General features: G+C 45.5%; 1 protein-coding gene across 1 annotated transcript in view; it reads right to left on the bottom strand.

Moving 5' to 3' along the window:
- Window positions 1-23524, bottom strand: part of ATP10A (ATPase phospholipid transporting 10A (putative)) — a 41084-nt gene extending 17560 nt beyond the window's left edge. The window contains exons 1-9 of the mRNA XM_083437650.1: window positions 23317-23524; window positions 14933-15150; window positions 11099-11293; window positions 8315-8876; window positions 6617-6720; window positions 5890-6016; window positions 4816-5000; window positions 3407-3731; window positions 108-184 (exon numbers count right to left, since the gene is read on the bottom strand). Of these exons, the coding sequence (XP_083293776.1) occupies window positions 108-184; window positions 3407-3731; window positions 4816-5000; window positions 5890-6016; window positions 6617-6720; window positions 8315-8876; window positions 11099-11293; window positions 14933-15150; window positions 23317-23371 (1848 nt within the window). The 5' untranslated portion in view covers window positions 23372-23524. The remainder of the gene's footprint in view (window positions 1-107; window positions 185-3406; window positions 3732-4815; window positions 5001-5889; window positions 6017-6616; window positions 6721-8314; window positions 8877-11098; window positions 11294-14932; window positions 15151-23316) is intronic.
- Between the last annotated feature and the right edge of the window lie 6 nt (window positions 23525-23530).

Genomic DNA, 23530 nt, shown 5'->3' with positions numbered 1-23530 from the left:
AAAGCGTCTTGCTGCAGCACAACGGGGGAACGAGATGCAAGTGGACATATGGAAAACATATGGACCCGACTCTTTCCCGGGGTGGCTTCTCGGTCTGCATACGGTACCTGCATGCCTTCTGGCCCCGAGATCCCCACACCAACATCAGCTACTTGGATCATACTGACGTCGTTTGCTCCGTCACCTGGTAACAATTGGGGGTGCGGGGGAGGAGGGAGGGAGGCAGAAAGAGATGTCGTTTGTTTTTAATTGAAGCAGACATGACCAGTGGCAAAAGAAGCAATGGAAAATCAAGGGAAAAGGAAAAAGGAACAGGGCCATATTTAGCAGTGAAATGGCTACGCTGCTGTGGAATTAATTGCAAAGCCCAATCTAAATTGCTTGTGCAGACTGGACTTCACTAATTAGATGCATAACCATCAAATGAAGTAGTATAAAGCAGAGCAGCACACCTGTTCTCCTTAGCAAATATGCCAGACAAATGAGAAAGGGAACCCAGTTCTTGGAAACATCAGTACTGTATGGTTTTCTGCTGGGCTGGAGTGTAAAAGAAGACTGAACTCCTACGTTTTAATAGTGGTGCATGAAAAACTGCACACGGTGAAACCCCCTTTTGCACACCTGTTAAAATGTGTAGGAACCCTGTCTTTTATTCACTTGGCCACCCGTACCTGTAAAGTACCTGTCTAGTTGGAAGTACACATGGGAAGTAGCATCAGGAAGGTGTGTGTTCTGCAAATTGATGTGCACCATGCAGTAACAGATGCAGAACTGAACCTAGAATGCTGATATTTTATTTTAAAGAGAGAACAAGTTTCTAGTCTCCTTGAGTTAGTTCTGTGAGAGCGCAATGTTTGGCTCTGATAATCTGATGCACCTTCATAGAAACAAATAGGATCAACCTGCTGAACAGCAGTGGTTTTTTTTGGTGGGGGGATATAGTTTATTATTACAGCTAGAATAATATATTCAGTTCCACCCTATGGTTAAATGGGGGGGAATTGGTGTCATCCAAAATGCGCCATCTCTCGGTGATTGGTGAGTTTATTCAAATCTTTGGTGTAAAGGGAGAGATGGAAAGCAGGATTGCTCCATAGGCCCTGCTGAGAAACTGATTCCTATGGCTTCTCTTCTCCCTGAACTGGTTCCCTCCAAGTGGGTTTGCTTGTTTTTCTCTTCCTTACAGATTCCCTTTTCCTTTCGTGTCATGTCTTTTAGATTATAAGCCCAAGAAAAGGGGCTGCCTTCTTTTACTGCCTGCTGTTGCTCCCAGGCTACCTGCTTTTACTCCCAAACAGCTGTGGGAGACTTTTTAGCTGGTGTGTGTGTGTGTAGCAATAAATACATACGTTAATTAATCGCCGGTCAGCAAAGACGATTCTAATTGTGGAGACAGAAGAAAGCCAGAAATAATAGGCAACCACAGGCTCTATTGAGCTTTATCTTTTAATAAGACTGTCAAAGCAGATGGAATTGTCCTTTTTCTCATTGTTCTGAAGCACTGCTGCTGACCTTATAGCATTATCTTTCTCAAAAATAATGCAAAACATGCTTCAGACCTTTGCTCCTCTATCTGCCCGCAATAATCATATACCTAAAAGGGTATTTTTTTTCCGGGGCAGACGCGCTGAAGGGAAATGCATGCAAAAACAATCTCCATTGTCTGTTTCCTCTCTAAAGCTAAAAGCAATTAGATTTGAGAGGATAGCGCTCCTTCTCTCACAACCCAGGCTTCTCATTGCATTAGTCTGTGTAATTTTCAGATCTCTGCTCGTGAAGCCAAAGTGCAATTTATGCTAGTGGGTGTTTCCAGAGAACCCTGGCCCTTGAACATATGCTATGGGGATCGGAGGGATGGCTGGTCGGAAAGAAAGCCTTGGCACCCTCCCCGCTTCAGTCACAGTGCTGCAGACAGATGCCAGTCGGATATACGAAGCTGGAAAACACTGCCCTGTTCTGTAAAACAAATCCACTCAGGCCCAGCCCTGCCATTAGGCGGAGTGAGCCTCAGGCAGAAGATGCTTGGCGGGAGGGGGCAGATTCTAGATGTTGGGAAGATGGATGAGTGCCCTATATCCTGCACTGGCTCTCCCCCAATCTAGGCCGCTGTTCTTAAGTGTGGTGGACAGCACTGCCCAGTCGCCAGCTTCAAAGTAAGGTTTATCTGCCAGTCTGGTTGGCTTTTGTATGTGAAATGGGAAGGAGGACGCCATCTTGTCCTTTGCCTCAGGCAGAAAACGCTCTGGGGACACCTCATCTATGCACAAGAAATACCTCACAGTTTTCACCCTTCGAAAGGAATAACCGTTCCCACAAGACTGGAGGGGAAATGCCTTCTTCCAGAACCCTCAGGATCGTGCCAAGAATAGCGATCTAACGCACTCGGCGAGTAATACATGGCGGTGAAGTAGTGGAAAAACAAAAGAGTTTTCCTCAGTTCCAGAGGCTGGAAGGCAGGCTGAGATTGATGAGAGAGCACCAAATGTTCCCAAGGAAATCATACTTTTTTGTGGTTTCTCCCTGATGAATTACAGAGACATGCCAACAGCACCCTGGTGTGAAATGAGGACTGGGAGAGGGAGAGGGAATCTTGAATAAGCACTTTCCAAAATGTCTAATGAAACACAGTTTGGGACCCCACACTAAGGGGTGGGAGTTAAAGACTCCAATTCCTCTTGGCAAAGGAGGGAGGGGAAGGGTTGTTAGGTCTACGTGGCCCCCATCCTGCTCTGCCTTCTGCAAGATAGGAGCTAAGCACCCACCCTCCTCCTTCCTCCTTCCCTGCACAGGAAGCTGTGAGATGGTAAGGGCAGGACTTTGGGTCAGGCGCCCAGTGTCCTGCCAAGCAGTGTGGGCAGCAGGATTCCCCAATACAACAGGGCTAGCTTCTTGCCATGTTCTGAACTCAGCAAAGGAAAATGCACTACCACTTCAAGTGGGGGAGGGTGCCTGAGACCAAAATGGCTCAGGAAGGTCTAAAATTCATGCAATCGATTTCAATTTTGTATGACCTGCCCCCCCCCCCGCCGACCCCCAAATTGGCAAATATCAATTCCCCACAAAAGCTGCCTTCTCTGTTTTAATCTGTCTGCCATCTCCTTCATATCTTCTTGTCCTTCGCAAGTGCCCTAAAAGCTTGCGGCAGCTTATGCACTGCTCTGAACAAAGAAGTGATCTCTGCTGTAAAAATTACATTCATTTCTCCACTGGTTTTTGCTTCCACCAAAGCCATGCGGCTCCTGGAAGTTTGCCCACAAGAAATGCAAGGAAGGGAAGGAAACATTTCGCGCTCGAAAATGTTCCCCACCTCCACTTTAAATGAAAGAGCGACAGCTCTGGCTGAAAGAAAGAAAATGTGCCGCCTTTGCGTTTGTCTGCTCATCAGACTGAAAGCCAAGGTACTTGCCTATTGCCAAAGTCATTGTTTTGAGTTTGTCTCTGACCAGTTTCACAACCATCCCCTTCTGAATTGGGGTCGAGCGGCAGCACAGCACAGAGCGGCACCTCCTGGCTAGCGAAAGGAATTTGTCCTCCAGGCCTTTCTCGAGGGCATAAGCCAAGGTCCTTCCATCAACCACCAAGCCCAAGTTGGGATGCACCAAGGCTGATGGCGGCACGTAGAGAGGGGTGAACCTCACTTGCGAGTTCCCGGTAGGTTTTTCAGCCGCTTCGTTCGAACATTTAGACTCGATGCGCTTCAAGTGTTGCTCCAGCAATGTGGCACACATTTCCTAGAATAAAAGACAACAAGAAATTGAGTGTGTGGAGTTACAGCGAGAAGAAAAAATAGGCAAGCTCTGGGTTTTGCTCCATGATCTCGATTTGCTTTACTGGAGAAATTCCTAATTTCTTTAAATCAGTGCTATCCAAAGCAACATATAAATGAAAACCACCAGAATAAGGATAGCCACTCAGAAGGAGGGGAGGGGAGAGATTGGAAGATTAAAAAAGAAAACAGCATTAGAACTTTGCAGAAGAGCTTCCATATGCAATGGTCATCTTCGCTGGGACGATTTTAAAGCAGAGGTTGGATGGCCATCTGTCCTGGGTGCTTTAGCTGAGATTCCTGCAATGCAGGGCGGGTTAGACTAGATGACCGCCAGGGTCCCATTCAACTCTATAATTCTGTGATTCATAATCAAGCACATCCCTTTGGGACATTTTACCTCCAGGCCAGGCTTGCACAACTTGCAAGCTGAACACAGCCGATCACACATTTAATGTGGCCTAACAGATGGAGGGGGGACACGGGTGGCGCTGTGGGGTAAACCACAGAGCCTAGGACTTGCCAATCAGAAGGTCGGCAGTTCGAATCCCTGCGACGGGGTGATCTCCCGTTGCTCAGTCCCAGCTCCGGCCAACCTAGCAGTTTGAAATTGCGTCAAAGTGCAAGTAGATAAATAGGTACCGCTCCGGCGGGAAGGCAAACGGCGTTTCTCTGTGCTGCTCTGGTTCGCCAGAAGCGGCTTAGTCATGCTGGCCACATGACCCGGAAGCTGTACGCCGGCTCCCTCAGCCAATAAAGCGAGATGAGTGCCGCAACCCCAGAGTCAGCCACGACTGGACCTAATGGTCCAGGGTCCCTTTACCTTTACCAGATGGAGGACAATCACTGCAGCAAAAAATGAGGTTTATCAAGCATTCCCAGGGCGGGGTGGCATCCACGCATGGCTGGAAGGCTGTGCTTGGCTTAGTAGCTCACATATTATGCAGGCATACATAATAGTAAGCCTCCAGCCTGGCCAGACATACTATGAAAGGCTGAGAGCCCGCTAGATTTACAAGGCCCAGCACTGGACGGCAGTGTCTCCATACCGGCGAATCGGCATTCAAGGTGATGATTTCTTCATCATGGTCTAGCAGCTTGCAGGCATAAGCAATATTAACGGCTGTTTCCTGTTTGTCTCCAGTTAGAACCCAGATCTGCAGCCCGGCCTTACGCAGGTTTGCAATGGTTTCTGGGACTCCGTCCTGTAAACGGTCCTCAATGCCCGTCGCACCTACGACACAAAGCAAACGGAAGCAAAAATAAAACCAGGACTTTAAATAGATAACCACACACACTTAACCTTGTGCATTTGGGGGCTGGGAGAGCGGCGGTGCCACCCCTACACCACCGTAGGGACTGCCGCTGCAGTGGATTCTTCCATTAAGGAAAGAGGAAGGGATGAGTCCTCACCAAAGAAGACTAGGTAAGTAAGATAACAGACTATGCAGAACTGGACAAATTAAGAGAATCTAATGATGAGTGTTTTATGGAAGAATGGATGCCTTTCTCGGACCACGTGAAGAAATATTATAGTATGATGAACTCACGAGCAGGATTTGAGCTATGAGCAACAGAAGTAATTATATAATATTGTGGTTATGATTTAATAGATAGAAGACAGGGCAGAAGGGGAGAAACAACAACTCCATGGAAAACGGGGCGGGAAGTCGACAAAAATAAGAGACAAAATTGTGTTTTGATTGTATATGTCAAAAATGTTGAAACTTAACAAAATATAAGTAAAAGAAAGAGGAAGGGATTTTTGCAGTTCTTCTCTCCCCCTGAAGCTCTCATAGACCCCTAAAAAGCATGTTGATGGATCCTATGGAACAAGGTGAAAGGTAGTTGTCAACAGAGTTAACAGAGGCACTGACTGGCTCAAAAGCTTTTCCGTAACTGTGAGGGCTCCACTTGCATTTCCCCTTTATTATGTGGGACAAGGCGGACTAGGAAAATCAAAAGCGCAATCAGGTGTTCTAGAATTTGCTGCATCCATGTCAGCTGATATACCACCTGACTGCAAGTAATTCCAGAGATTAATGGCAGTCACTGAGAGATTGCGCCTCAAGTTCACCCTCTCAATTGTTAGACACACGCCTCTCCTTCCTGCTTGCTGTTACCTAGAAGATGCAAATCAGTCTCTATCCGAACGGCCGACTGGAACAGCAGCTCTTCCCGGTTGTCGATGGAAGATTCTGCTTCAATGTGACTTTTCAACCAGCAGGAATAGTCTTCCTTGCTCAGGACCTGTTGAGGAAGGAAAGAGGGAGGGAGGGAGGCAAGGAGGAGGAACATTCACATCAAAGGAACATAAAAGGCCACGGACCAGCACAGAGACACCGAATGAATGAATACTCTTCACAAAGTTCAAGAGTTCAAGACACGAAGGCTTTAGCAACTAATCCACACCTAATGACCCACCTAAGTGTGATTCAGGAAATCACTCAAGAAATCACTCAAGATATCCCTCAAGTAATTAAGGAACAAAAGAAGAAAAGGCACACTAGCCTGGGAACCTCCTCTCTGCCCAGAACATTGGAGGCTATACACCACACCTCCTCAACAGTATTTATAGGAACTCAAACACTGAGATCCTGCTCTGTTCCAGTAACAAGAAGCCGAAAGCACCAGCCTGAAGATGACGAGTGAGACCTCGTCGAAACGTCGCCTAGACACCCCAACTTTTACACGGGAAGACACCCGAGGACACCAAAACCTGCATTCCTGTACCCGTGAAAATCTACGAAAGCAAATATATATATATATATATATATATAATAACAACCCCCTCCCCATATATGTGAGATACACCCCCCCCAATTAATTTAGGACGTTTCAGGCACTTACTTTCTTTGCAATGCACAAAGTTCTCAGCCCATCAGCAGCATAAAGATTAAGAAAATTCTGAGTTTTGCTTCGGATTTTCTTTTGATGTCTGTCTCTAGGGTCATCTGGAAATGTTTTTTTTTTTAAAAAAAAGCAAAACACTTTAAAGTTATTAAACACCAGTAATTTTGCAGTCTAAAAATGAACGATCCTTTTCTCTCCCTCATGGCTGGTAATAAAAGCCATATATAATATAGAAACACTAGTATCCCCCAGGAAACCCCAAATCTTCCTGCTCAAAGACAAGTATTTTGTGTATGCCACATATGGAGGGGAATCAAAGAGATGGAAATAGGGTGGCACATGGACAATGGGCCTCGGATGCCATCAAGACCATGTACCTACGGAATGTTTCGATTTTCTGGACAATACTGGAGTTTTATTAACTTTGCTTCTAAGCTTTGAGGTTGGTTTGTTTTTTTGTTAAGGAAAGGTAGGTAGAAGAGAAGATAACAAGGGGAGGGACAGAAAGAAATTCACTGATATGGATTTGGAGTTTTGAGCCTTCATTGCATAGCATCAGCTTTAGCCTGGTTGCTTTGCTGAATTTGTTAATACTTATGCTGGGTGGCATTTTGTTATTTTTAGATGTATTACTTAAATTATTTTTGGTGAGCCATCAGAGGTCTTCACAAAATGGAGTAGAAATCATCTCTCTCTCTCTCTCTCTAGAAAAAGGAGTGCTAAAAACTTGTTTCTGTGACAAATAATCCTCCATTTCCCAGGATTCTCGAACCTAAGCCAATTACAATATTCAGTTCTGGGTTGTTATTGAATAAAGGAGAATTATAAATTGTTCATATTTTAAATTGTAATAATAATACGCGATTGCATTTGTCACCACACATTTCTCTAACTACAGCTCTCTTTCAGCTAGCAAGAAGCAGACATTCTGAAGAAAGTTTTTTTAGGTTGCAAGATCTAAGTAGCATATCAGAATAGGGAAGCTTACTTTCAGTGCTAGAATGATAAACAGTTCTCAATTCTGTGGTCCTAGTCTAACGTATGTGAAGGACAAAAAGTCCAAGCTTGCATGTTTCTTTATTTTATTAAACAAATAATGCAGAACGAAAACGATTTCACGGCAATTTGCTCTAGTGTTTTCCAGTAAGATTAAGTTAATTATGGTAAGAAATTTATGCTGAAACCAACATTTGCTGTCAGACTAAAGGACCGAAGTTCACGGATCCACAAGTTGCAAATGTGTCAAAGAAAACAATCCCATTTGACTAGCAAATCCGAAGTACAGAGTTCATTTCAGCCTCATATTTTATTGGCGACATCAAAACATCGACTACAGAACATCGCCACTTTTTATTGATTTCAGATCCCCCCTGCTTAAGTGCAGAACACAAATCTCTGCAAATAGACAGGAAAAACTGCTCCAAATATAAAAATTCTGGGGAAAAATAACCCAGCACAATACATTGAATATTGGAGTGAGTGAAAGCTCATCCATTTTTAGATTTGTTCAGCCAAAGGGCCGATACCTCACTGTCAGGTTGCTGCTTCTAAAGAGATCATAAAGACGGAAGATGCTACGAACATAGTTCCTCAAAAAAAATTACAGCAGGACACAAACCTATCTGTGTTGGGGCAGAGAAAGTCAGCCCTAAGCTGTTATGCTTTTTTCCATAACCTGAGAGGGGAAGTTTGTACCTGAAGAGCAGGGCAGAAGGAGATCCATGATAGCTGAATCCGCTCCTTTAGTGTAAACATTGATCTCATCGGTGAGAGGATGCCTGACCACCACAGACATCCGTTTCCGGATGGAGTCGAAGCCCAGAATGTGCAAGAGTTCAAAGGTCAATCTCCCCAGGTGAGGCAGCTCTACAGAGACCTGGTCAGGAAGCCTACCAACCAAAGCGCAGTCGTAGGCTCTTGCCGCATAGACAAGGGCGGCTTCGTCTGGGCTCTCTGCCTCGTAGCGTAGTTCACCCTCTCTGGGCCCATTGCCCAGGGTCCATTTGGGCTGCTGGGAACCGTAGCTATTGTTATTCACCTGGGGAGAGTTAGCTAGCTTTTCTTCTTCGTTGAGTAAAGTGCTTTCCGTGGACGCGGACGAGATCATGCTGGAACCAGCTCGCTGTGTCGATTTGCTGGTGGCTAGGCTGGACGAGCTGCTGTTGTTGGAGCCGGACGTCAGGCGGCTGGGCGTGAGTCTCCGAATGAAATCCTCGATGGTCTTGACAGGAGACTTCAGCTCAAATCTGATCCGAACCTTAAGAAACGAGGACCAAAAATGATGTACAGGTGGTATTTAACTCCTAGTAAATTAGCAAAAATGTATAAAACATGCTCAAATGTATGCTGGAAATGTAAGGGGAAAGAAGGCACCTTTCATCATATGTGGTGGAATTGTAAGGGTAGTAAAAGGATTTTGGGAAATGATATATAATGAGTTGAAAAAAATGTTTTAAATAACCTTTGTTAAAAAGCCTGAAGCCTTCCTTTTAGGAATTCTAGGTGCCGAAATCCCAAAGGAGCAGAAAAGACTATATATGCGCAACCACAGCTGCACAGATGTTACTCGCCCAGAAATGGAAAGAAGATAAAGTTCCTACCAGAGAAGAATGGCTGATGAAGTTAATGGACTATGCTGAAATGGCTAAAATGACCAGAAGAGTCAGAAATAAATTTCAATAAGGAATGAGGAAAATTTATAACTTATCTTAAAGACCATTGTAAACAGTTAAAATTGTTAGTAGGATTGGAATATCACTTGTAGTTTAAGGTTGATTCTGGATATAAAGGAAGAGGTAAAGGGTTTAGATTTTTATAAAAGATGCGGAATTAATAATAGGACCCACTAAAGGGGAGGATGGAAGTCCAGGAGATTCCTCGGAATCTTGTTTTTATGTTGGATATATTTCTGTAAAATTTTAAGTTGAAAAACCAAATAAAGAAATAAGGACCAACCACCAAGAAGGGAGACTCGGGTGAGAAATCAGCTTATGTAAATCTGACAGTGCAAATTAATAGAAGCAGAGCACAGCGGATGTTTTGCACACATTTCTGGAGCTAATAAAAGGCTTCCAAAAGCAAAAAAGAAGAAGCAGCGCACATGGTTATTCCACAGCAGGCCCAGGAACTTGTGGCCCTCCAGATGTTAGAATTGGAAGGGAACCTGAGGCTCATCTAGTCCAGCCCCCTGCAATGCAGGAATATGCAGCTGTCTCATACGGGGATCGAACCTGCAACCTTGGCATTACCAGCACCATGCTGTAACCAACGGCATAAACCATCACCACTGGCCATGATGGCTGGGGCTGATGGGAGTTGGAGCCCAACAACACTACTGTGGTTATATTAAAAAAAACCCTCAATAGTTGTCCAAGCATCTGCCCCTTTTCATCCTTTCTTGCCCTATCTGACTTTGACGGTGCAGCCATCAGGAGCAGGCACAAGCCCTAGGCACGAATAACTGTTGTCAGCCACGCGAATCCTTACATGAGATGTACACAAATATAGCGCCTTTCTCCCAATGTAGTATTCTTTGTTTATTTAACAAAATTTATATGCTGCTAAATTGTTAGAAACAAAACCTCCAAGTGGTTTAAAATCATCCTTGTATTGCCTGAAAAGAGGAATAATCAAACATTGGTGTCCCCCCCCCAATAAAGCTCCAGTATAGGGTTCTTTGCAATTAAATTTAATGAGATCAACGCTGCCCTTGACAAAGTCCATGGAAACGGCAGTAAATATGCCTGGGAGGACATGCTCAGGATCAAACTATACTTTTTCAGGAGTCACAGCCATTATCTCTGTAGGGATTCTTTCAGAGGCAACACGCAGACACACCAAAGTCTGTAGAAGCAGAGTTGCAGCTGCCCAAAAGCATCTGGTTGGCCACTGTGGGCACAGGATGAGGGGCTAGAACTAGATGGGCCATTGGACTGATCCAGCAGCCTCTTCTTAGGTTTTCACGTCACGGCTTTCGAAAATCTATCCTAAAGCAGGCTTAAGCTTCTTTGCACGGTTTCTCCCTTGTCAGCCATCAGCTCAGAGGCAAGAGGTGGAAGGGCAGTTGTGTTATAGGGAGCCTCTGAAGATCATGCGAAGCAGCTCTTCCTTCGGTGAGGAGCGAAGCCCCGCCTCCAGTGGGGAAGGGATGCAGGGATCAGAAGATGCTAGAGAGAGCCACAACACCGAGCCTGAGCAAGGCGGAGGGGAGGAAAATCCCCCTTTGCCAGCGCCCTCCCTGTGCAGTCGGTTCGCACAGAGAGAGGGGAGGAGAAGGATGGGGGTCAAATGACTGTTATGCTGGGGAAAATTTAAGGACCGCCCACTCCCAGATTCTGCTAGCGATTGAGCAGACATGGACTTGAGACGCTCTGCACTGTAAATGTCTTGTACAGATAATAAAGCCTGGAAAAGACCGGTGGGAGTCTTGCCTGTTCGCTCTCGAGCAACCACGCCGGCACCTAACATCCCCTAACCTACCTTCTGCCGCGGCTGGTTCGGAGACGTGACAACCACCGTATTGCAAATGGTCAGCGCTATGAAAAAGTCAAAGATGTCAGAGAGTTCAGGGGACAGCTGCGATAACGGTCGGTCGTGGCTCCTTGTGATCTCCAGGTAGCTCGCACACTCGTCGACTTTCTGAAGCAAATGAGGATCTGGTGTGATATCTTTTTCCTAGAATTGAAAGACAGGCAAAGTGAATCCCTTGCAGGCTGGCGCATTTCGAGGGTACCCTTTTTCCAAGTCTCCAGGCTGAGCTTGTTCTGCAGATGTGCTCTGCCAAGCATATCTCTGATAATCCCATCTGTGTCTCTGGAGACAACCCACTTTCTCTCGCCCCACGGAATAGCGCAATCCAAGCCCTGTGCTTTACAAATACAGTGGTACCTCGGGTTACATACGCTTCAGGTTACATACGCTTCAGGTTACAGACTCCGCTAACCCAGAAATAGTGCTTCAGGTTAAGAACTTTGCTTCAGGAGGAGAACAGAAATTGTGCTCTGGAGGCGCGGCGGCAGCAGGAGGCCCCATTAGCTAAAGTGGTGCTTCAGGTTAAGAACAGTTTCAGGTTAAGAATGGACCTCCGGAACGAATTAAGTACTTAACCCGAGGTACCACTGTACCGTTTTCCAGTGTGCAAGGGAGGTGGGATAATCTCCCCCCCCCCGGCTTGTAAACACTCTGAAGCAAAGTAATGACCATTCCTTTGTTTACACTGGGGTAGATAAACCCTAAGAGTAACCTGAAAGCAACAATGTTTGACCGTGCACCTGCCAATCATCTTTAGAGAAGTTTTCAGCTAAGACCGTTGGCAGTATGTGTATTGATTCAAACGCCAATATGTTTTCGCTTCTCCAAAACAAACTGTAATATCCAGTAATTCTGAAGCTTGTGTTAGTGCAGTTGTATTGCAGAAAGGGTAAGCAGAAGGTAGGCTGGGGTCAGGCTTCAGGGACTCGACTTCCTCCCCCCCTTTGGCAGGAGATAAACATAACAAAGTGAAAGGAGTCTATTGCTAGTTAGAGATTTTAATGAACGCAACAAGAGAACAAAGAATCCATTCCTAGGGATGAAGGTGCTCCCAATTAAGGGTTCCACCCACTCCCCCCCCTAGTCACCCCTGTCACTTATGTGTCTTGCAACCTGATCTTGCAACCACTGTGCTATCTGTGCTGTCATCTTATCTGCTCTCCTTGAACTTGGGCTGAGCGGATGAATGCTTTCCATAGAAATAGAGACTGTTAACTCTCTTTCTCCCAGTTCTTCTCCTAGCTGTTCACCACCCAGTTCTTCCCAACTTCTGTCTTCTGAACTATGCCCCTCTGCAAACCACTGTTCCAAATCTATACTGACCCACTGCTCCTGGGAAGATTCGGAGCAGGGAGAGACTCCCACCATTCCTCCTCAGTGCAGATCTCCTCTGACAGCTGGGATTTACTGGTAGATTGGTGGGTAAGCAGCAGTAGATCAGCAAGGGCTACCAACGGCCAGTAATGTAACAATAGCAAGGGGCCCTAGTGAGGCGTAAACAACAGTTCCCGGACCCTTGGGTGTGTGTGGGGGGGGGGGTACGTTATAGGCTTGGTGTGTATGCAGTCAGTAACCATCATAAAAATCAGGAAAGGCCTGCTTCTTTGTCAAATTACAGTGGTACCTCGGGTTAAGTACTTAATTCGTTCTGGAGGTCTGTTCTTAACCTGAAACTGTTCTTAACCTGAAGCACCAATTTAGCAAATGGGGCCTCCTGCTGCCGCCGGAGCACGATTTCTGTTCTCATCCTGAAGCAAAGTTCTTAACCTGAAGCACTATTTCTGGGTTAGCGGAGTCTGTAACCTGAAACGTATGTAACCTGAGGTACCACTGAGGTGTCTCATGACCCTTTCAGGAATCACTTTCCATGCCAAACACCAGTGTTGCTGGCATTTTCTCTTTTATCAAATGCTCTAACCAGGCCTTCCTCCTTCAGACTCGTCTACCTTATGAAAGGACAAAACTTTGTGCATGCTTTTGCAAAGTACAATCCGAAAATTACTCTGCATGTGCCTACCACCAATTGATGCGTCTGTTCCAACATTTCTCCCTCCTCCCTGTGTCTATCTGGAATCTCCTGAGGAATTCAAGGCATTTTAATTCCGCTCCCTCAGCAAAAACCAAACATCAAAGGAGGATACATCAGTCGCTGCGCACAAACTCCATGTGATTTTCTTGCAAAGGTTAGGGATAGCCGCATGACGTCTCTTGCAGCAAAAACAGCTGTAGAGTCTGGTGGCACTTTAAAAGACTGGATTGCGACATAAGCTTTCGTGGACTCGGGCATCTGGCAAGGCGGGTTTTCGAATCCACGAGAGCTCTTGCTGTAATAAACAGTCTTTAAGGAGCCACAATGTTCTTTGATTATAAAAATGACTGGCCTCAAAATTGTTGGGGGTAAGGTGGGGAGGTAACATGCATAAAACCTGCAGAGCATAGCAGGAAACAATGCGTTAGAAAACCGAAACATGAAAGATTCCAACAGAGGTATGAGCAGAGGCCTGCGCAGCTTGTTACTCACAAAGCTGAACACAGGTGTCAGGTGTCACTTTGCTTTTGCGGTTCCCCAAAGGGAACAAAACCAAGAAACGTATTGAGCCTGTGGTGGGATGCAGTGTAGATGACTCATGGTCTGCATTTGCATTGGTAAACCACAAGTTGTACAACCCTATTCTAAGTACAGTGGTACCTCAGGTTACATACGCTTCAGGTTACATATGCTTCAGGTTACAGACTCCGCTAACCCAGAAATAGTGCTTCAGGGAAAGAACTTTGCTTCAGGATGAGAACAGAAATCGTGCTCTGGTGGCGCGGCGGCAGCAGGAGGCCCCATTAGCTAAAGTGGTGCTTCAGGTTAAGAACAGTTTCAGGTTAAGTATGGACCTCCGGAACGAATTAAGTACTTAATCTGAGATACCACTGCACAACTAAGGTTCCATCAAAAGTATACATTTAAAGCAGTATCACAGTACTTTAGATTGGTCATGTATACTCCCAAAGAATCCTGGGAAATATAGTCTGTTTAGGGCAGAGGTTTTCAACCTTTTTGAGGCCACGGCTCCCTTGACCATCTACATTCCTTCTGCAGCACCCCTGTGGGGCTCAGGAGCCCAGTTATGTCACTCAGTCTTTTTCAAACAGCCTCCCTCGTGGAGCGTTCCCTTAGCCTCCTCTCCTCTCTCTTTGGGAGTCCTCTGGGCAGCCACAGTTGCCATCCCTGGTCTCTCAGCTGCCGCCCCCTACCCCAAAGAGAGATGCCTCCTCACACTGCCTCACAGAGGCCTGGGAAGCACCTCCTGGCCAGCCCCAGAGGCACCATTCACCTGGGGAGCTTGAAGCCAGGGCTCCCACAACAAACAGCTGTGCAAGCCTTTGGGAGGCAGAGACGCAAGAGGGCATCAGAGGAGGGAAGGAAGGAAAGAGGGACAGAGGCCAGTGTTGCCTGTGGCACCCCTGACCATCAGTCAAGGCACTCCAGGGTGCCAAGGCACACTGGTTGAAAACCACTGGCTTAGGGTGTTGAGTGTTGCTAGGAGACCCCTATTCCCCTCACAGAGCTACGATTCCCAGAGTAGTTTAACAGGAATTCTGGGAATTGCAGCTCAGGGAGGGAATAGGGGTCTCTCAGCAATCTTTAGACTTCCCAGGATTCTTTGGGGGTAAGCCACAGCTGTCTAAAGTGCTATGATACTGCTTTAAATGTATAGTGCAGATAGGGCCTAGATATGGGAAGATTAAAACAATGGTTCAGCGGGAAGACCCCAGCGTAAAGGGAATACTTACCATGGGGCTACTGAAAGCCGTGTGCTTTGAGAGGATGCTTGCCCTTTTGGCTTCCACTCTGCTCCCCGTGCGCCTATGAGATTTTGTACTCTGGTTCCTGTGGACAACCTTAATGCTCTGGTGACTGCTAATACTATCTCGCTGGGACAACGGCGCCGGTTTAGGGGCAGCTTCTTCATCCTCGGAATCAGCTTCCTGGTACATGGCAATACGTTTTGCTATTGACAAGAAATAACAACAACAAGAAAATTGGCTTGTGGAAGAAATGCAAAAATGAAATAGGAGTACAGAACAGATAAAAAAATGCCTTGGGTAACACTGCCAACACAACCAGTGACTAACCCCAAAGGAAAAGTAATACACAGCCTGGTTTCTCAGAGGATGTGATTTGGAGACGATAGATCGACTTAGAAACCTGGAAGCCCTACTATTGAAATGTCTTCTGTCCTGAAGATGCTAAGTCCTCAGTATGCTGCATTCAGTTGTTTAACTCTTTTGGGAATTAGGGAGTTGGGCACAATCCCCTCTCATTTGCAGGTATAGGCAGCAGAACAGGCACAGGATTAGACACGCCTGGAAATTGTTCAGATTGGGATGCCTGGCTGTAGCTGCAGATTTCTTACTCCACAAGTACTGGCTGCAAAGCATGCAGGTCAAATTAATTGATAATGGCATTTTAATGCCTTTCAGTAGCTTAATGTCAAAATTACAAGGGTGCCACTGACAGACTATATACAAGTCCTACTTCTGCTCTGGATTTGGCTCTCTAGAACCAAACTGAAATGGAAGAAGACACCCCCAAAAGAAGCATACAATGTGGATAAGTGTATAGCTCGGCTGCAGAGTGTACGTCTTACATGTTTAAGGTCCTTGGTTTAATCACTAGCTTCTCCTGAGAAGGGCTGCAGCTCATTAGGAGAGCATTAGAAGCATAGGAGAGCATTGGAAGCAGAAGGTCGCTGGTTCAATTCCAGATAGGCCAGGGACAGAGACTCTTTCCCAGCACCCTGTAGATATGCTGCCAGTTGGTGTAGACAATATGATGCTAGAGGGACCAATGGTAGGAAGTGGCATAAGGCAACTTCTTCTGTTCCAGCTGAAAACATATGGAAAACAGCTGCCAGTCAGCATCTTGGGCAACAGGGACCAATGGCCTGGTGCTGAGTTGATAAAAATACTCAGTGAAATCAGTTTCTTGTATATGGTGCAGAAGCAGTCTACATTCATGTGCTTCCAGATAGCCCAGCCCATGCTGATCTAGATGCTGCTGCTAAGCTGCCATGAAAACACTTAAGAGACAATGAAAGCTTTCCCCAAGAGGCCAGAATCCTTCCTGGTGGGGATACGATACAGCAAAATCCCAAAGGAAGCCTCAACGGTCTTTATGTATGCGACTACAGCGGCAAGGATTCTCTAAGCTCAGAAATGGAAGGAGGCAAGAAGAACACCTTCAAAGGAAGAAGGACTGACGGAAATCTTGGAATATGCAGATATGGCAAAACGGACGGCACTGATGAAAGATACAAATTTAGAATCTCTCAAAGAAAAATGGAAACCATATCTAGTCTATATAAAAAGTCACTTCCTGCATGCAAAGACCACAGCGGGGCTTGAAGTGCAAGAAAACAACAGAATACATTAAGAAACATGTTATCAAGGAGACGGAACCTGAAAGGCACAATTGTATGTAACCTGGGTTATCAACATTGGTGTTGGGCGAGTGGGAAGTCATTAGTTTTGTTGAATTGGAATATAGTTGTTGAGTAACGAATGTAACATTCTACATGGGGAAAAGAATAAAATATTATGAGAGAGAGAGACTATGATAGCTTCAGTTCAGGATATAACTGGCTTGTGGAAAAATGAGCCCACCAGTATCTAACCTCACAGCTGATGACACATGATCAGGAGATCAGGCTTCAGCTTAGGTACCACCATCTCTGACCAAAGAAGGGAAGTGGAGGGGAGGCTACCTTCATCGGCTAAGGAAGTCTGCTTGCACCAGTAGCTGTAATACAGTATGTGGTCCTCCAGATGTTGCTGGATTCCAACTCCCATCAGCCACAGCCAGCATGGCCAATCATCAGGGCTAGTGAGAAACATCTGGAGGGCCACAGCTTCTCCATCCCTTCTGTACCAGTTTAGATGATCATTCCTGCTTCCTCAAAAGATTTCTTGTCTGTCTGAAGAACAAAGAGGCTGCTCATTTCCATCCTCAACGGTGCAGGAAGGAACCAGGTCTCTCTGACAAGCTTCCCTCAAAAGTCCCATGCAAACACACCCTACTATGCACTCTGACACCCATGTTTCGTATTATATGGCACTTGCTGGAGAATGAACCATTTGGGTATTACAACGCAACACAGATGAGTCTTAATTGAACATCAACTTTTAATGACTGATATAGACAAAATAATTAGTTATTTAATGCAGTACATGGCTTCCCTCATTTTCTGGCTCAATGTGACAAGGCTATTACATTCTGAAATAGCTCATAAAATCCACCGGAGCCCATTAGAAAACTCCCTTTGCAGTACAGCTTTCCCTAAAGCCACCTACATTATCTGAAGCTCTGCCGGCAAAAGACCAAAAATAAGAATAATAAAATAAACCAGAAAGAGGCCACCAAGATGATTAAAAGCAAACAAACAAAGACAACTCATCAGGGAAGATTGGGAACTTTGCCGAGAATTTTGTTCACAGGATATTAATTCAAAATCCGTGGCGAAAGAGGAAATGGGAGGTCAGAGTGTAATAAATGCAACACTGCAAATAGCTGTGAATAATGATTTTCAAAAACCTCACTCCACAAAGGCTCTTCTAAAAAACTCGTTAAGGACTAAAATAGCTTTACGTCTGGCAGTTATCTATTTGCGGACTACAATGCCAAGTGGTCAAGAGGATTAAAAGAACTTCCTTAGTGATACATTTGAAATGTCATTTCTTTATAGGCGATGGCATAACTGCAATGCATTCCAGATAACATTTATGGATCTACATTAATCCGGATCTGCAGCAAAGGCTTTATATTGGAAATCAAATATTAGGGAGACGATGGCAGCGAATTCACATTGTTTGTACTAAATGGAACAACAATGGCATAGCACTTCTAGGAACAAGATGGATGCTAAGCCTCAACTGGCAGACTAGCTGTGCTGCCAGCGAATGAATCCTCAACAGCACAGCTACCATCATTAAGGACATGAATGGAGTTGCCCGGGAATATGCCATAGGGATGGATCAAGTGCATGGTTTGTTGCTGATCCTGGCTCATTCCTTTGCGGCTGTGGTGCACTTGTAAGCCAAAACGACCTTTCCTCAAGTCCTTCTCAAAGAATCTCAGTTTTCCCAAATTCATTGATGAAGAATCAGAGACGTCTGAACTGGGAGGTGTGCAATTGTAACAGGTGCTCTGTTCTTGTTACTGGCCTTTGAGCTCCGTTCTGGCCCTGCCAAGTTATCTTTTTACCTGAACAAGGCTCTATTTCTATGTTTAGTGAAGTATAGTTGCCGATGGGTCTCCGGAGGATTGAGTGGATGAGAACAAAAGTGAGCCCAGCAGTCAAGAAGGATGTTTCTGCATGTGCTGTGGAGGGAAGTAAGGAGCAGATGGGGCTCGTCATCTTGGAAAGGTAGCCTAGGAGACGAAAACTCTGGTCCTAAACCTCTGCTGCCTTGTGGGATATATTTGGGAGAAGAAAAACCTAGAGAGTACACCCTACACAAATCTCAAGTGGAGTCCCTAAGGTTGGATGGCACCTTATACACCTCCTGCTGGCAACACCTGCAGCCAAGCTGGTGCTGAACGTATTGCTCTGCTTTCCTTTGGATGACATCAGCAAGGCCAAAAGGGGCAGCCCAGGAACTTAATATACCCTGCCCATGCTTGAGCCCAGGGGAGGTCACTTTGCTGCTGCTAATGCAGTGGTTTGAATTCAGTGGGGGACTCCCCGGTCTTGAATGAAGTAACTGTTCCCCTGAAGGACCAGGTGTGCAGCCTGGGACTCACAGCTGTCCATGGAGGTGCAGTCAGTTCTGTGTCCTGGGCAGCTGTCTACCAGTTCCACCTGGTACGCTGGCTGAGACCCAACCTGCCCACAGACTATCTTGTCAGAGTGGTACATGCTCTGGTTATCTCCCGCTTGGAATATTGCAAAGAGCTCTACATGGGGCTACCTTTGAAGGTGAACAGGAAACTACAGCTAATCCAGAATGCGGCAGCTAGACTGGTGACTGGGATTGGCTGCCGAGACCATATAACACCGGTCCTGAAAGATCTACATTGGCTCCCAGTACGTTTTCGAGCACAATCCAAAGTGTTGGTGCTGACCTTTAAAGCCCTAATTGGCATTGGCCCAGTATACCTGAAGGAACCTTCATCGTTCAGTCCGGACACTGAGGTCCAGCTCCGAGGGCCTTCTGATGGTTCCCTCATTGTGAGAAGTGTGGTTACAGGGAACAAGGCAGAGGGCCTTCTGGGTAGTGGCACCCGCCCTGTGGAACGCTCTTCCATCAAACGTCAAGAAAATAAACAATCTGACTTTTAGAAGATATCTGAAGGCAGCCCTGTTTAGGGAAGTTTATAGTGTTTGATCATGTTTTTAATATTCTGTTGGGAGCCGCCCAGAACGGCTATGGCAACCCAGTCAGATGGGCGGCATACAAATAATAAAATTATTATTATTATTTTTACTCATCCCCAGCTGCACACTCCATTGTCTCTCAAGATAAATGGATGCCAACCAGGTTGCCGCCTCCTTACTCATGATTCATGCCTACATCTTCCATCCACAACTGTGTGGCTTGTATTGTAATCCTGATGACATATATTCCATCATAGAGTGTGTTTTCATCAGCCCAGAAAGGTGCAGATGCTATCTGCAGCAGGAGCAACTACAATCATGCCACTCTAGGCATTCTGGACTGAAGAGTGCCCACTGTTTATCCTGCCCGCATCTGGTCCCATACTATGAATGGCTTGGCTGCCTTCTGGTTCCTAAGATTAAATCCGCATCCAAGTATAATTTGCTTTCCTGTTTTCCCTTCCTGGAATGTGCATGCTTGCCGTTAACTAATAAATGCTGAATTTGCACAATCTTACCTACACACCTATATATCATACAATAGATTTTATGCACAGTGCTGAAAGTAAGAAAGAAAATAAGGAAAGAGAAGAAGAGGTCGGGCGATTCAAAGGGACTGCGATTTAATTGACTTCTAGGATAGCAGAGTTACCAAGTCCCTCTGGGTTTCTATTGTGACCAAAATAAGCAATGTGTAAACTTTAAAATGCACGGGTGCAAATTTAGAAAGAATAGCTAAGGGGGGGAGTCACTTATAATTAAAAAGGAAGGATAGATTGGGCACTGCCTAAGAAGGAAAAGGGACGCGGGTGGCGCTGTGGGTAAAATCTCAGCGCCTAGGACTTGCCGATCGTCAGGTTGGCAGTTCGAATCCCCGCGGCAGCGTGCGCTCCCGTTGCTCGGTCCCAGCGCTTGCCAACCTAGCACTTCGAAAGCACCCCCGGGTGCAAGTAGATAAATAGGGACCGCTTACTAGCGGGAAGGTAAACGGCGTTTCCGTGTGCTGCGCTGGCTCGCCAGATGCAGCTTGTCACGCTGGCCACGTGACCAGGAAGTGTCTTCGGACAGCGCTGGCCCCCGGCCTCTTAAGCGAGATGGGCGCGCAACCCCAGAGGCGGACACGACTGGCCCGTACAGGCAGGGGTACCTTTACCTTTAAGAAGGAAAAAGGGTACTCATTGTGTAAAATGCCCTCGTTTCATTAATGATTTGTGCCATTGGAGAATAAATAGTGACACTACAAAATGTGTTCAGGATTCCCCCCCCCCCCATTTCTTCATTTCATCAGTAGCAATGAATGGGTGCCAATTGCAAACAAGCTTGGCCTTAGGCAAGCTCGGCCAGTTCAAAGTTTACCGCTTTGTTTATGAAATATAAGGAAACATGTTACACAGAATTACTCCCGCCCTGGACACAACTATTTTAAAAATGTGTTAAGAGTGATGTTGGAAAAATCTAACTATAGCTTTTCTACGTCACATACAGCTTGGCCCTAAGATAATGACTGGCCCTCCTTGGGGGGGGGGGGGAATGGTGCTGCAAGTCTAAAGGATGAGACACCAGTATCTATCTGTCTGTCTATCTATCTGTCTACCTCTGAAGCCATCACATAAACCCTTTAGTGTAGTTTTGCCTCTTAAGTACTGAGCTGGTGATCACTGTGGAGGCAAGCAGGAATGTATGGCCCAACTGTGCCACAGCCAGACTCTGTTCAGTTTAGACATGCCACAAAAATACTGTGACCTGTTGTACATGCAACACTTTGTGGCTGGTCACTGATATGATTAGATGTCAGAAACAGATGCCAAGTTTCCACAAGAAGACCAAAGAAAGCTGGGTCATTTGGTATGATAACTTTTTCTGCTGTTTAAGATGCAAAGGGTGTGTTTTTAAGATGCAAATGCTCCTCACATGTATTGCTAAGCTTTCGACACCATGAAAGGCCATTCGATCTGCACTATGACCAACACCACTCAGAACATTCAATTCTCTCTCTGTACTCCACTCCGCCCAACTCAAAAGAAGCAATTTCTATGAACCTTACAGTCCATAAGATGCTACGGTGGGACAACTGCCAGTGTCAATATTTTTATTCCTTGACTTCTGATGTTCTTGGATTAGCCCCAAACAGAAGGCACTTTATTAAGAGAAAAGAGATATGCGCTGTTCAGAAACACACACACGCAGCAACTTGCGAATAAAGCTCATTTCAATCATTCAACGTTTGTTTGTGTGTCTTCATGGATGTTTCGAGGTGGGGCAGGATGGGTGAGCTCAGCAGGTCAGAGCCTAAGATAGGTTAACCAGCTCAGTGAGACGGCATCTGTTTCTCACGCAGAAAGGTCCCACCTGAAACCCTGGAGGAACTGTCGCTAGCCAGTGTAGACAATACTGAAGGAGATGTACCAATGGCCTGACTCGCTTTAAGACAGCTTGCTATGTTCCTAAGGAAGTTGCCTGTCTCTCCCAACCCACCAGTCCTGCAGCCGCCAGCACATGCCAAAAGCCTCTGAGTGAGCCATGATGTGAGGGGCTGTGGAAAGAACTGCCTCAAATCAGATTAGGATCTTAAGATAACTTAAGGACGATCATGGGAGGGAAAGGTTCCTCTTTCTCTCTCCCCCTGTGCTCTATCACACATTGTTTGGGGGGACCTCAAACCCTCCGGAGATGCTTTGTGAGGAGCCAAGAAAAGGACCAGAAACTTTCCTTCCATGAACTCCCTTCAGTGAACTGGGGCTTTATTGCCACCTGGCCTGGCATAAGCACCAGCGCCATGCAAGGCGGATGCTGAGGCCTACTGCTGCGAAGAAAGTTCTGCAAAGTTGTCTTCTTGTTTCAGAGAGACAGAGTAAAGAAGAATCTCAGAAACTTTCTCAGAAAAAGAAATCATTTAAGAACTACTGGTTCAGCTTTGGCTTACACACCTCGAATCAAGAATCTGGCTTTTAAGTGGGGATAGGTAAATCTGTCAATTTTACCCGCCCCCCTCATAGGTTCTTCTCAATTATTTTTACATTTCTCATGGCGATTCGCCAGCATTTCAGTGAAAAGTTTCCTTTAATATGCACATTTTAAAATGCAGTTTTGCCTAATATGCACATTTCCCCAAAGCAATGAATTTTTTTAATGTTATTGCTACCAATATGTGCCTCTCTCCATATGAACCTACCTGGACCCTGAGATCATCATCTGAGGCCCTTCTTCATAAGAGTTCTGGAGGGTGGCAACATGAGAATGGGCCTTTTCTGCAGTGGCTCCTCATTTGTGGAACGCTCTCCCCAGGGGTGTTTGGCTGGCGCCTTCATTATATACCTTTAGGCCCCAGGCAAAAATGTTCTTCTTTAACATCTTATATCCCATTTTAATGTGTTTGTGGGATGGGGGCAGGGAAGAGAGGGTTATTGGTTTGTGTTTGTTGTTTTTATCATGTATTTTAAGCTTTTTATTGTATTGAACTGCCCTGAGATCTACAGATGAAGGGCAGTATAATAATAATAATAATAATAATAATAATAATAATAATAATGATGATGATGATGTGTAAACACTTTTAGCTCAGCATATGCATTTCTCTACTCATTACTTGGCGGCAGAACTGCACTGTAAAATTCAAATGAGTGTGAATTCCACAAATGAAACATCTGCATTTTAGTGTGCTTATTGTTTAGGAAAGTGCAAATTTGGGTGTTCACCCTTAAATGTTAAATGCAAACTGCATTGAACCTTTCTACCACTCCACCCCATAGACGAGAGCCAATTTTATGTACATTAAATGACATGAAAATATATCATACTTGCCATTGGCATCGTGGGAGTACTCTACGCCAGAAACAGTGCACCTTCGGAAAACCATTTTATTCTCGGTAAGAGTTCCAGTCTTGTCTGAAAATATATACTGAATCTGACCTAAATCTTCAGTGATATTCAGAGCACGACACTGTAGCTGAAGATCTGTCTCTTCATCAAATAAATCCTTGTCTTGATGAATAAAAAACACCTGACATATTTTAAC

This window comes from Podarcis tiliguerta (assembly GCF_965153285.1).
Source record: "Podarcis tiliguerta genome assembly, chromosome: 4".
Classification (NCBI taxonomy): Eukaryota; Metazoa; Chordata; class Lepidosauria; order Squamata; family Lacertidae; genus Podarcis; species Podarcis tiliguerta.
Note: the sequence above shows the minus strand (reverse complement) of the source record. Positions and strands in the feature narration are given on the sequence as shown.